Raw genomic sequence first — 14766 nt, forward strand, 5'->3', positions numbered from 1 at the left:
ACCAATATATCAGTCCATATTGGACTGGCACTGATAAAAGGAAAAATAGACATGATCAGCAATTGCAGCTTTTTTGACTGGTGTAGCCAATATCACCGATAAATGCTGCGTGCGTGCACCCAGCCAGAGCACACATGCAGCCAGGAATGCAGCTCGGCAGCTTGGAGAGCAGCATCCAGCCAGTAAGTCTGTTGGGGAAAGAGGTGTGTGAAGAGGGAGATTGAGGCCCCCATGGGGAAGGAAGGAATGGGGCTGGGGCAGGACAGAGCCATGGGCAGCTTGTCCAGGGCACCTGTGAGGGCATGGGGGGAAAGCTCCTGGCCGGCGTGTGCCCCCATCAGGGAAGGTGGGACATCATGTACCCTCTGCATTTGTGCATGGGGAGAGGGCAGGCTGCCTGCTGAGAGCTCGGGGCCAGGGACAGCGCTGGCCTCTTCCCAACGGGGGGGCTGGGCCAGGGCTGCACTCAGGGCAGGTGGCGGTGCAGGGTGGAGGGGCTCCAGGTGGGCTATGGCCACCCCAAAATTCTCCATAGCCCCCCAGAATCCCCCCCCTCCCAGCACTGCCGCCCACCCTGCCCCACCCCCACCTGCTCTGAGCACAGCCCCAGCCCAGACCCCCATTGGAAGAGGCCGGTGCAGCCCTTGGCCCTGAGCCCACAGCAGGCAGCACACCTTCACCCCATGCACAAATCCAGGGGGCACATGCCCCCCATGCCTGCCCCCACACAGCGGCCACCCTGCCCTTCCCATGCCCCCTCGACAAGATTCCCATGGCTCCGTCCCACACCCTGCTCTCCCCAGCTGGGCTGCGCCTGCCCCTGCCCCATTTCCTCCCTCACCATGAGGCCTCAATCTGCCATCCCATGCCCCTTCCCCACCACAGACTTACCACCCCAGTGCTGCTCTCCAAGCTACTGGGCTGCATATTGGCTATCGGATGGATATCAGCCATCGGTATTAGCCAAAAAAATCTTTATCAGTGTATCCCTAGTATATTGGAGTCCTAGGTTTTTAACTGGCTATGCCAGTGGTTCTCAGATGTCTTAGACTTAAGGCATTCTTCAATAGACTTGAGGCACCCCTTGGAAAATGCCAGTTCTTATGTTTCGCTTTTCTTTTCCTACAGAAAAGTAACAGCAATTCTTCCACTGCAGAGAACTCAAAATGACCACAACAGGTCAGAGTGTTTTAAACACCATGGTTTCCTATTTGACATCTTTGACTCTTGTGAATCATGTGTCCACACATAACAATGCTAACCTTGAGTGGCACTCTGTGGCACCCCAGAATGGATCTCAAGGTACTCCACGGTGCTGAAGCACCATGGTTGAGAATCAATGTACTTTGAAAAAAAACTCACTGGTACTCTTAAATTATTTGTAATATAGGTCATACCACATTGCTTTCTTCTATAGTGAAAGCATGAGAATACAAACCCTAGGCTGACTTCCTAGTTCAGAGAGATTTTCCCTAAATTACCAGGGTATTTGTTAAAGGAAATCTCTATCCTGCCCTATTGTCTAGTGGTGTCATATTACATTGTCACTGCTACACACAGCAGATATAGCCTGGTACATTTCTGTTCAGCTACAGCTAAAAAATGAAAAATTATGATTCATATAAACACCACCTACAATGAAAGATATTTTATTAACTAGAATATGAGCAACCTGTAAAGCAAAGATCCAAGAACAGATATTAAAAAATGAGAAAATTCTATGAAAAATTGCAAAAGAGAGGTCATGTTGGAAATATTCTGTTTAACCCCAAACTTTAATGAAAATATTAAATCAGATTTTCAAATATATTTAGCTTCTATTTTGTCATTTTATGATATTTTTGACAAAATTAAGATGTAAAGCTCCTGCTAAACTAGTAATATTTGACTTGGCCTTAACCATGAGGTTACCACCATTGAGTCTTTGGCTAGGAACAGAAAACACATAAACCGGTATAAGTGATCATAAACCCGTTCAAATCTACAACACAACAGAAGTTCAGTGCACATAAAACACTTTCAAAATGGCCAAAACTAGTTTAAGATAAACCTGGATGGATGTAATATCACAAGTAAATAATTTAGGTTAAACTGGTTTATTGAACTTCTGTCCCAAGTTCCCTTCAGATTCAAGTTAACTCACAGTCCACCAGCATCCCAGGATGCTTTGCACCAATCCCTCATCATGGGGTGGGCAGGCTAGCCTTGGCCCAAGCTGTCTGCTCAAGCTGAGCAGGGAGGCATGCACTAGTGCCCCCTGGCTTTTGAATGTCTGTTCACTAGCTTATTGGTTCAATCTATACAGCTCAGACTAACCTGCGAAGATTAAATCAATTCAGCTTCGGCCTTTTTGACTCCGTACTTAGTTTGACTCTGTACTTAGTGTACTCTGTATAAGTTTACAATTCTTAACTTTCGATATGAAGGTCAAAAGTACTCTCTCTATATAGGAATTTTACATTAAGTATTTAGAGGGAAAAAAATTGAATGATAAGGATAATAAGGTGATTTGAATATTCCAAGCCTGTTCGAAGGCTGTTTCACAGCTCAAACGTAAAGGAAACAATTCACTGTCTAAAACTTACTAGTATCATTAGACTAGAGCAGTGATTCCCAACCTGGGATACCTTGAGATTCTTTCAAGGGTGCTGTGGGATGCCATACAATGTGAGGTGCATAAACATGATTCACAAGATAAATCCAAAAATATGAAACAGGATTCTAAATGTTGACAACATTCTGACCTGTCGTCTTTCTGACTTCTTTGCAACAGAAAAATGCACTAGTATTTTTCTGTAGTCAGAAAATAAGAGGAAACTAAGAGCTAGCATTTTCTGAGTGGTGCCTTGAGTCTAAACACATTGAGAACCACTGAGCTAAAGTCATATATTCAAAAACTGACCTTTAAAATTAAAGGGATTCCATTTAAGAGCAGGACAGTCCAACTGAAGATATCAAATAAAAAAAAGACTTTTATTAAAGACTAGTACAGCAACATGAGATTTCAGGATTTCATTTAAAGGGTAACTTTAAAAGACGGACCATGGGAATAAGGATCTGCCATGTAGATTACAGTCCACTGTTCTTAAAGTGCTTCTAAGAAACAAGCCAGAAACCTATCAGAGAAAATCCCTGTCAAGTTCAATACTGCAGTGAAAAATCAAACCTGTATTGGGTAAACCACTGGGAATAAGGAACGTCCCCTTCAGAACTGCCAACCATAAAACCTTATTTTCCTCACCTTATCTGCCACTTCAGACAATTAAAGAACACACCTGCTCCCAGACAATCCTTCTACTCGTCAGAATCAATAAGACTGATGATTAAATATCTGGCAGGTGGCTGGGAAACCATCCTCTCCTGATTATCACAATGGGCAAGCCCCCCAGAACAGATTCCTCCATTTCAGCTGGCCAAATCCTCAACTTCAGAAGTAGTCTTTTTTTTAGGCTATTTTATTGGCAAGGGTTAACAATGGGAACACAAGCAGTCACTTCAGGAAGAACATGCAAAGGATGACATTTACATATCTGTAACTAAGCTGTCTGTTGCTTCTGTAACTCTTTCAACTCTGCCAATGCTTCCAACTTCATCCACCCATCCAGTAGGTTCTCCTTCACCCTTTATTTTGTTCCCCTATAGCCCTATATGCAAAGTACAATTTCCTTAATTTCAGCTAAATAATCCCTATTCTACTCTTACGTCTTTCTTAAAAGATCTTCTGCCATGTTACCTATAATGATCCAGACTGGCTTTTACCTAAACTGCAATTGCCTATTATTACCTCCTTCTTCACACCTGTGTCTATTTATTCCTGTTTATAACTTTGTCCTTAGACTGTAAAATTCTAAGAGTAGGAAATGTCTACCTTATGTCCTTAGACATCTGAGTGCATGCTACCACAAATAAATAAATTCCTACAAGCAAAGAAATACTACATATTTTTAACCAGCATGCTTTACCAATGCATTGTATCTATGCATTATATGCTAGATTTCTATAGTTATCAGGCACCTTAGTTAATAAGATGAAACACAACATTCTACACAGAAGGAAAAAAGCATGTGAGAAGTTCCTTTTAAGTCAATTTTCTCATGTAGATATACATTTCATTATTAAGTTCGGCCAGAGGGCCAGACTTTCCGTTTAAAAAAACAAACTTAACAGCAATAAAAATAAGAATCGCGTTTAAAAAAACCCGACCAAGAATTCTGCAAGTTAAGTACTGAAAAGGCGAATCAACTAAAAAAAAAAAAAAAATAATTGAAAGAGATGCTACACAGAATTCTGATTCTGAGTACAAAATGAACCTTCATAGAAAGTATAATTTTTAAATGCAACTATTTAACTGATGGCACAATGGACGTTATCAATATATGAAGACCTCAAAGAATTCTATGCTGAGTGATGTCAGACTTGGGACAAAGTCCTAGAAATATATGGCAGGTAGGGGCAAGCAAGGCTTCAAGGCAGAAGAGTAAAATATGTGGGATCATTGACTTGACCGGAAAAGTAATCTCCTTGGGCAGTTAGTCTCCATTTATACTTCTCAATGCACTCCAGCCATTTCTTCCCGACTGCCTGGACACCAGCTGGATGGCATCAAGAGCACAAGCTAAACAATTACCTGGGGACTTTTGCTCTGTACAGCACTATTCACAGGATGAAACATGTTCATTGCAAGCAGTCTTATTTACCTGCTAAGTTCTAACAAATCTCTAGCAGCAAGCATGAGCTGAGATTTTTCAGAGGCTTATTACTTAGGCAGATTTAGATGGATTTTCAGATGCAATGAAAATCACATCCCTGACATCAAACTGACTACTCAGCCAAATGTGAAGGCTGTACTACAAAAGATGGATGCTCCAGAGCAGTGGTTCTCAACTTTTTTGTACCAGGACCCATTTGTAAACATTAATGTTCAGTCCCAACCCATTGCCCCCACCCCATCCCCCGCAGTATGTGGGGCGGGCGGGGAAGGAAAGGGAGTGTCCCCAAGCAGTCCCTTGCAGGCTGGACCTCTGACAGCCTGCAAGGGAAAAGCCACAGTTTCCCAGATTTTTCTCCTGTAAAGGAGAATCCATTTTTAAAGTTTGTTTGCAACCCTTTCATATTTTTGAGTTGCGACACATGGATTGAGAAACACTGCTCTAGAGTATCCCATGAAAACAAGGGGTTTTTTGTGTTTTTTTAGAACAGCCCATTCATTTCTTTCCTGAAGTCAAAACTGTTTGTTCTAAAACCTTCCTGACTCAGTCAGCCTGAGACAAAAAAAAATCTGATGCAAAAAGATTCAAATTAAAATTTGGTAAAGTTTTAAGCAACTGGAACAGGATCTAATAATAGTAAAACACCTTGACTATAAAACATTGCTTTCTCCATTGTTCATAATAAATACAGCTAGCTTTATTACTAGGGACCTACAAATTTGCGATTTTGCGGATTCCGCGAAATCCAGGCAATACCTACAAAAATGCATCAAAGGCTAGGTGAACAACTGTTCACCAGGGCACCCTTGAGGAAAACTAGGAGTAATGGTCACCAACTCCTGTAAGACCATTTCAGGCTCAATATTAGGAAAAACTGCTTCACAACTAGGGTGTCCAGCCTGTGGAATAGGCTCCCACCAGAGGTGGGGCAATTGCCTACCCTGGAAATCTTCAAAAGGAGACTGGACGGCCACCTTGCTGGGGTCTCCTGACCCCAGTTGTCTTTCCTGCTTGGTGCAGGGGGCTGGACCTGATGATCTTCCAAGGTCTTTTCCAGCCTTACAACCTATGAATCTATGAAATCCACAGGGGAAAAAAAAATTTACTGAGAGCTGCAGCAGCTCTCCAGGATGGGAAAGGGGCGTATGGGGAGGGCAGTCCCAGGAAGGGCTCCCAGCAAGATGGCTGCTGCTCCTGTCTCTCACCACTGATTGGCTGCTAGGGATGTCTGTCATGTAGCCTTGTCCCTCTCCACCAATCAGCAGCAAGGGGCTGAGCCACATGACAGACAACCCATCAGCAACAAGTGGCAGGGCCATCCAGTCCCCTCAGCCAGAGCCGTGGGGAGGGCCTGCTGCCTGCGAAACAGCTGCCCAGGCCCACATTCTGCCTATGAAATCAGGGTGCAATCCCCATGAATTATGTAGGTCTCTATTTATTGCAGATATTAAACAAGAATTTAAATGCAAGTACAAATTAAAAATACTTTTTATTTGAAGAACCCCAAAAAGACAAAACACATTTCAGGACTCAATCAACTGGCCAAACTTTAGCTCTTCTGCTCTTTCTGACCTACCATCTGGCTTCATCTGAAATTCCCACCATTCCAAACTCAACATGAAACAGGCATCTCACAAACCTGCTGCATTCTCTCACTCTTCTAAGACTGACCAATTAGAGACAATGGATTTATCTTTGCTGCACAGTTAATTCAGACAACTGAGTCCCAAGTCTGAGCCCGAGGTTAGCTTACCCCAGATCAAAGTATCTCCACATAAAAACATTAACCTTTGTTATAATGTGGTCAGTTTCTGCACTCACTCATGTGTCTAAAGATTATGAAATGCTACAATCAATTGTGTTTTTCCATCAGGAAGAACTGAGAGTAGGACACTGGAAAACTCAGCACTGCAGTGGTTTCACCTAAGTCTTCTCTGCAAAGGGAACTTCCCACCTGAGTGAAAGCTAAGCTCAGGGTCTACAACTACAAGCTAAACTACACCTTTTAGACAGCTAGCTTTGATTTACATCTCCAATGCTGGGTAGCAGTTTTGTTTCCCCTGTGTGGTATTGTCAAGCTCTCTCTGTAATGAAGTCATACCTTGCAAGGGTCACAAAAATCCAGCTGTGCTTCATTGTCCTTAATTATGCTACCTCAGTATGAGGACTCATAAAATACATGAACAGTCCTCTCAATATGTGTAATTCATTAACTTCTTAGCAAGCATCCAAAAAGTTCAGAACGTCACTGCATCATAGGGTTTTTAAAAGTTTAGATTACCCAGATAATGAAATTAAATGTTTCAGATGCTAACAGTTGAAGAATAAGGCAATTAAGAGGGAATCAAAGTCGCCAAGACATTCTCATATATCTGTGAGGTGGGGGGTTGGGTTAAAAAAAAGTTTTTATGGTAATTGCAGTACACTGGTTTAACTGGAAAAATCTTTCTTGAAAACTAAACTAAAGGTAACTAATTAACAGTATATCAAGTCCCAAAATAAAATAAACCAATTTTTAAAGAGTTATTTGCATTTAAAGTCTAGTGTGCGGCCTGAAAATCATTAAAACTTACCTTTTGATACAGAGAGTCTACGTTTCTATTGCCATATTTACATTAATCAAAATTACAATTACAGTATATCCTGAAGTGTTTGTTATAGTAAAAAAACATCATGTATCAAGATGGGACAAAGAGGAACAGGTGGGACAAATGGAGGCTACCTTGATACAAAATTAATGAAAAGTGCCATATTTACTTGATTTCAAGACTAGCTTCCTCCTACCCCATTTAACATGGGAAAATCCCTCACTTTGGAATCAAGTACAAAGTGGGAAGGCACAGAGCAGCTGCTAACAGCCTTCTCTGCCCCCCTCCCCCGCTTACCTTTGCTCCAGCACCACAGGCTCCATCAGTGCAAGGGTAAAGTAGGGGTTGAGGGAAGAAACAGGCACAAGCGGCAGGACAGGAGTCAAGTTGCTTGATCCTCCCTATCTACCTCCCTGCTTCTCCCCTCTACTACCTGTCTGTCCCCCTGCCACTGCTTTCCCTACTGCAGCAGTATGCGGGAAGGGAACAAATTTAAGACAGCCCCCCAATAATTAGATTCTATACATGGAAGATGTGCAAATTTCTTATAACTTTCCACAACTAGAATCCAATTATTAGGGAATGGTCATCTTAAATACAGGGTCATTTTGGATTTGGGTGAATATGGTACCTCTTACACTAATGCAGTTATTTAAATGCTTTGTTTAATATTGATAATAATACACATGGAATTTCAAAACAAGTTCTTATATACAACAGTTAATACCAACATCATTTGCTATTTTAATGCATTTTAAGAACATTAACCTGATGCATGTTTAGGGTGTTTGAAAAACAAGAGAGAAAAAAAGGAAAAATAAAAACTGGCTGCAGAAATTAAAATAACTTGCTTTTGAATGAGATGTAAAATAGGATCCCTCAATATGTAGTCAGAAGCCAGCTGAACTAGGAAAGTTGCATATGATAGTTACGATAATATTTTTCATACATTTTCATAGCTTGTTCTGGCTAACATCAGAAACATTCCTTAGTCCTCTATCTCAGTTATTCCCATCATTCCTACTTTGGATGAAAACGTTAAGACTGCATAGTTGTTAAAAGATATATTTTTCTTTTATACACTCTTATAAGAAGTTACTAAAATAATAAATACATTACAAATGCTTGCAAAGCAATATCTAGTACAAAACAAACATATCACTTCATACAGAATAACAAAAAATGATTGCCAGGTGTCACATAAAACAATGGAATCCAACATCCCTGGACACCGAGTTTAGGGTACACATGAAAAATATGAACATTCTTAACATGCATTAACTAAACAATGAAACAAATTTCATTACATACATAAAGAAAAAATATTTACCTTTGTTGCAAGTTGTGAGACAGAAGATGTAACTTCATCATGAAGAAACTGATCCTCGTTCTTAAAAAAAAAATGTAGATAGTTCAATCAGTTCTAGTTGGATAGCAAGCAAGTAGAAAAAACTAAAACAAGCATAACATGATGCTTTTATTGTTCAGTCTATCTCCATGGCAAATTATATTATAATATTCAACTTAAAATATAACAAAACCAAAATATCCTATAAAAAAGCAGTAAGTGATTCAGATCAATGCAAAAATTTATGTGAAAAGTTAAAAAAAAGTTTAACCATTATAAGTACAAAAATAATCATCCATTTGAAAGTAATGATTTTACAATTTTCTACTAATTCTACTTCGATATATGCCGGAAGTCTTTTTTTGATTACTGTATTTTTCAGATTACAATATCATACCTATATGTACTTTTCCTAACCCATAAACTAGCTCTCTAGTTAAGTGCAGAGCAGCCCTGGCTGGCATAGAGCCCTGGGGGTCAGCCTGCCAGCCCAAGACAGCTTCCGCTCAGCTCAGTATGCTTCAGAGAGGTTGGCTAGGGCATGAGAGTACTTCAGTGCAGGGCTAGCCAGCAGATGCGACAACCTGGTGTCCCAAGGGTGTGACACCCTTGTGTCCCTGCCAGCCCCATCAGCATCTACATGTGTGTTGCAGCACAGTAAGTAACTCCACTGTAGGACAGTACTTGTGTCTAGCAGTACTATCCTACAGCAGAGTTAATTAGTTTACTCCATCCTAATAGCACTGCACGTGTAGATGGTGACATTTCACTGAAGAATTAATTAGTCAACTCTGCAGTAAACACCTCCTATATACATGCCATGTGTGTACTTCTACACCATATTATCACTAGTCTTATCCCCGAGTCAAAGTAAAGTTAATCTTGACCACTTGTTCTAATGGAGTTTTTTGTACATCTTCCCTAACATCCTCACTAAATTCCACGTGCAATATTCCACTTATTTACATTTCCTCAATGGAATACATTCCTGTCCATAAATGTGATGTCTCATTCCTTGTATTCTCTCTCAATATAGGAATTGGGCATCATAAAATGAAACTAATAGGTAGTAAGTTTAAAACCAATAAAAAGAAGGGGGTTTTTCCACGTAGTATGTAATTGAAGTGTGGCACTTACTGCCACCAGATGTTGCAGAATGTGACAGTTCTCCAAGAATTTGTCCAGTCTGTTTTTGAATCTGGCTGAAGAGGCATCAGTAGCTACTGAGCACAGGAATTAGGGATCCAGCCTCTGAATCAGAACTTCCTAGACCCTAACTGCTGGAGACTGCAAGTGAAACAGGCACACAGAATCACAGACTCATGGAAAATGAGGGTTGGAAGGGATCTCAGGAGGTCATGCAGTCCAACCTCCTGCTCAAAGCAGGAGCAACCCTAACTAGACCATCCCAGCTAAAACAGCGGGGAGAAAAATCTTTGGTCATACCAAATTCACTCTCCCTTTCCGCATCTGCTCTCGGCCTCTGTTGCGTGACACAGACCTATTTGATGTGCCATGGAGTTATGGGCTGTGGCCCATCACGAAAAACTATAAGCCTACCTTAATAAGGGAGGCCACTAGGGATACATCAACTGATTTACACCAGCCAGTGCCCAATGGCCCCTGAACAAAATGAGGGAGCCTGCGGATACCAACCAATGAAACTCTGCTTGGAGACATGAACAGACTGGAAGACAGCCCCACACTCGCCTGGGTTCCCCCCGGCTAGAGCCTCCTTCCAAAGGTGTAGGGAGAAATATAGCCAAAACCTCAGCAGGAGGTTCTGGAGAAGGTGCAAGAGGGGCTGCAACCTCATGCACTCAAGGTAGCTCCCTCTATTGCCAAAAGGGGCAAGTGCTGAGAGTCTCCATAAAACACACCAGATACAGGTCTGTGGTGATGGCTCTGTGGAGAAGCCACCAAGTCCAGGGACAGAAATTACACAAACTAGTATAAGCAACAGAAAACTACTGTTCAAATCTGTAACGTAGCAAAAGTTCAGTGCACATAAACCGCTTTCAAAATAACCAAAACCGGTTTAGGATAAACCTGGATGGATGTAGTATCAGACTTAACTGATTTAGGTCAAATTGGTTTACTGAACTTCTCTCTCAGATCCCCTCTAGATTCAAGTTAACTGAAAGTCCCCCAACATCCCAGGATGTTTTTCATCTCCCCTGAAAACAACCCCCTTGCAGGGTGGGTGGGCTAACCTTGGCCCAAGCTATCTGCTCCAGCTGAGCAGGAAAGCATGCTCTAGCACCCCTCCAGCTTTGGCCTTGAACCACTGCAGGCACATGGCTGCATTTCCAGACTCAAAAGTGAATGTCTGTTCACTTGCTTATCAGTTCTATCTACACAGCTTAGAGAAACCTGTGAAGACTGAATTGATTCAGCCTCAGGCTTTCTGACTTTCTGTACTTAGCTCAGCTGAGGTCCTTGGTGGCTCATGGAATCAAAGTGGAACACAGACTTGTCCAATAGGGACCACTGCCCCCACCTTTGCCTTGGGTGTTCCACCACTTGTCAGGAGATGGGATGATAGACTGTGAAGAACACGAACATATAGAGCTGGCGGTGGTGCGCTGTTTCAAGGCAGACCAGCTTGGTATCCCTCAGCCTGCTAAAATGAAATTATGAGATTCCCCAGGGCGCTGTGGGGTCTGCCAAGGCTACAGCTCCACAACTAGCTCTGAACAGCTGGGGGATATGAGGGCAGGGAATGCCCTAGCACAGGACCTAGTGAGTGTAGGCAGGGGCAGAGGGTGGCAGGGCAGACCACCTCCTGAAGCAGCAGGGAGCATACACAAAGAGATCCACCCATCCCCACCTGGCAGAGATCAGGAGGTCTCCAATATGAGTCATTTTGGTCAAGACCATCTTCCGGCGCACCTAGGGCACCCCCATCTCTGGCACCACCAGCTGCAGGTTTTTCAGCAGGGGCTCTACAAGGAGGTCAGCACCCTGGGCAACCATCTCTGGGTAGCTACAAGCACAGACCACCCACCAGGCCCTGAGGAGGTCCTGGCAAAAGTCCAACAGCTCCTCCAGGTCTTGTTTGGGGAGACCCCAGAGGTAGGAGAGTTTATGAGAACCCTCAGAGGCAGTGAAGGAAGGTGAAGGCAATCAGGCACCACGCTGCCTGGCTACCAGCACAGTACAGGAGTCTCTGCAGGGTCTGAAGGCAGAAGGTGTGGACCTGGTTGTGGAGGTAGACCCTCCTGCCCACCCTCCTGCAAAGTGAGGCGCAGGACACTTTCAGAGACCCAGTGCCCATATCTGGAGACTGGCCAGGAGCTCTGGGGCCACAGTCAGGGTGTTGAAGCGGTGCCAGAGCACAGGAAGCCAAGTCTGGCCCTTGTGCCACACCCACCCCACCATACCGCCCTGTAGACTACAGCTCCCAGCATGTCTGAGAGCCACACACAGAGATAAGGCAAGCTGCACCAGGCAGCATCTCTATGCCCAGGTGTGGCAGAATAGGGCACAAATGCTACAGCCAGGGCTGCCCGTCATACCTGGGCTGGGCAGGGCCAAAGGACCTGCCCCTACCCAGGTAGAATCACCTAGCAGGCTGGCTCTGGCTCACAGGCCATATTTTGCCCACTCCTGTGTTAACGTATTCCAGCATAACAATACCCCTTAATTTAGTTCTGTCTGTTCCTTGTGCAGTTTTAAAGTGGTGACCCCAGAAAGAAAATAAGGATCCATACAGAGCCACTACTACTTGGGGAAAATGTGGGAATGGGAGGACACAGAACCCTTGGCATGGAGGTGGAAGGAGAATAAATACAACACACATGGTAGTGGAGGATGGGAGAGGGAAGAGGTGGGGGGGTTACAGACAGTCCATGAAATAAGGTGGATGGGAGGATGGTGGACACTGAGCTTTTGAAGAACGTATAAGAATCAGCCATTTAAGAACAAACCTCTACACTACTATATCTTTATTACTAGAAGATCCAGCAACATCAAGTTAAAAAGTTATTATTGATGAAACTATGTTCCCCTCTATTTTTCCTTCAACATCACATATTAGTTCATGTTTTGATTAATATATTTTATTTCCCCTTTTATTTTTAATGGGAAGTAGATTTTTTTAGATTTTACTCTAGGTTTCCTTTCATTGGATATTTCAAGGTCAGATTGCTTTATCATACTATATAATGAATTTGGACATTCTGGATTGTTTCAGAAATATGCAATGAAATATTAGTTTTGGTAATTTGCAGTATTATTCTATTTCTTTTTACCTCCATGTTAAACTTTTAGGAGAATACTCCTCTAACTAAATGTTAATATTCCATGCATATGAAAAACCCGGATCGACAACTTCAATGACCTTCCAATTTTGGCAACAGAATGTTAGTACATACAATGTGTTTCCACAAGGAAAACACAAGTGTTCTTTTGTTGGACACACTGCAAACTATGAAGTACTCAAGGGATTAATTCAATAAGCATACACATTTTTGTACAAAGGTTACTGTGTTGATCTATTTTCCTTAGTTTCTTTTGCAAAAAGGAATGAATCCATCTCTTTTGTTCATTCATTTTAAGGATGCAGGCTAAACTTAGAGAGCCTGAACATCAAACAATTAAAAGCATGATAAGACAGGCTTTAATGCACAAAGTAAATGATTATTTCTTTTTTATTTCTAAGTGTATCAACCCTTATATAAAATACAAACTGGATTTTAAAAATCAATGCAAACACAAACTTATAGATCTGGATAATGATTATTTGAACTGTAACTCATTTAAACATAAACCATCTCTCCTGCTGACCTCTCCTTATTATCTCTTCTGATCCCTAGCCAGCTCATAAAGGAGAGTTAGCATGCTATAATTTAAAATCTAGACTGTAGTGAATACAAGTGTTAGCTACATTAAAAACTGGAGATACTTAGTTTCTCAGTGAAAACAGCAAAGGTTATTCAAGAAAAAGAATCGTATTTTCATCCATCCCCCATACCTGAAAAAATATTTTGAAAAAAAAAAGTTTAAAATCACTTGGGAAACTACAAAACTGCAAATTAACCTCTTAAAATGGAAAAATTCCCAAATCACTAATTACAAACCAAGCAGTAAAACAACTATATAAATACAGACAGATCAGAGACACCCAGTTAGAAGTCATACCACCTAATTAACATCTTTAAGAAGCAACAACAAGAACTGAAGGGGGAAAAGCAGTAGACAGTCTTCCAAAGTTCAGGATGTATTTTGATATAACATCAAATAAAATGTAGACTGGGTTAAAGTATATTATGAAGGCAAAACATAATTTTGTCTGGATTAAAACCCTGCTCAGAAGCAGAGGGCTTTCAGTAAATGTACACAAAAGCAATTCAGAAGGAAACAGCTAGCAGAAGCACAATGATACTCTCAGTAGGCCGCATTTTGTTTGTCGTGCATAAACATACCAGGAACAAAAAGTGTAAGAAAGTATACACATTTGCATCCATGGCACTGTCAACATCCCAAAAACAGTAATTGAGTTTAAATGGACATAGAAAAAAATGGGCACAGTAAAAGCTTAAAGTCAAATATTTTATAAAGTCTTATGACATCTTACCTCATTGGGTAAGTGCAAGCATGGTACCATAACTGAAAATACAGATGTTAGAAAAACTAAAATGTGTATTTATAACAAGAAGAAATAAACAAGAGATGTGTGTAAATTAGCATTACTCCGCCATAAATCTTTTGCTTCTTGGACACATGACTACATGTCCAGTTGCCAGAAGATGCCTTCTATACTGCCCTGTCAGGCTGTTAGTCCCTCTTGGAGTTAATCTGATAAGATTATTTTATTAAATCAGGCATTCAGCTACATTTTTCCTGTCTGCTGAGAATTTAGAATCTATTTTGTGAGGTTCATTTTCCTTTTTTCAGGGTAAAGTAGCCATCTGGCCAGATTTTAACTTGTAACTCGCCTACAACTACCACTGGTGAAAATACTAATCAAATTAATCCAGAAGAAAAACAGATTTTTGGATTCAACCACTGTTTTCTCATAAATAGAGAAAAAGCAAACAAAAAGTCCAAACATAAACACTCATCCTATGCTCTTCAAACTCAGCTTATTTTTACAGTGTAGATGGGCTCCATCTTAAAA

The 14766-nt window shown here is 41.6% G+C and overlaps 1 protein-coding gene across 2 annotated transcripts in view; it reads right to left on the bottom strand.

Annotated features, from left to right (window-relative positions):
• TDRP (testis development related protein) overlaps positions 1 to 14766 on the bottom strand; it is a 51635-nt gene that overhangs the window by 17899 nt on the left and 18970 nt on the right. For both annotated transcript variants that reach the window (XM_014610399.3, XM_059730044.1), the window contains one exon: positions 8628 to 8687. In XM_014610399.3, the coding sequence (XP_014465885.1) occupies positions 8628 to 8687 (60 nt within the window). The remainder of the gene's footprint in view (positions 1 to 8627; positions 8688 to 14766) is intronic.

Source organism: Alligator mississippiensis, chromosome 1, assembly GCF_030867095.1.
Source record: "Alligator mississippiensis isolate rAllMis1 chromosome 1, rAllMis1, whole genome shotgun sequence".
NCBI classification, from domain to species: domain Eukaryota; kingdom Metazoa; phylum Chordata; order Crocodylia; family Alligatoridae; genus Alligator; species Alligator mississippiensis.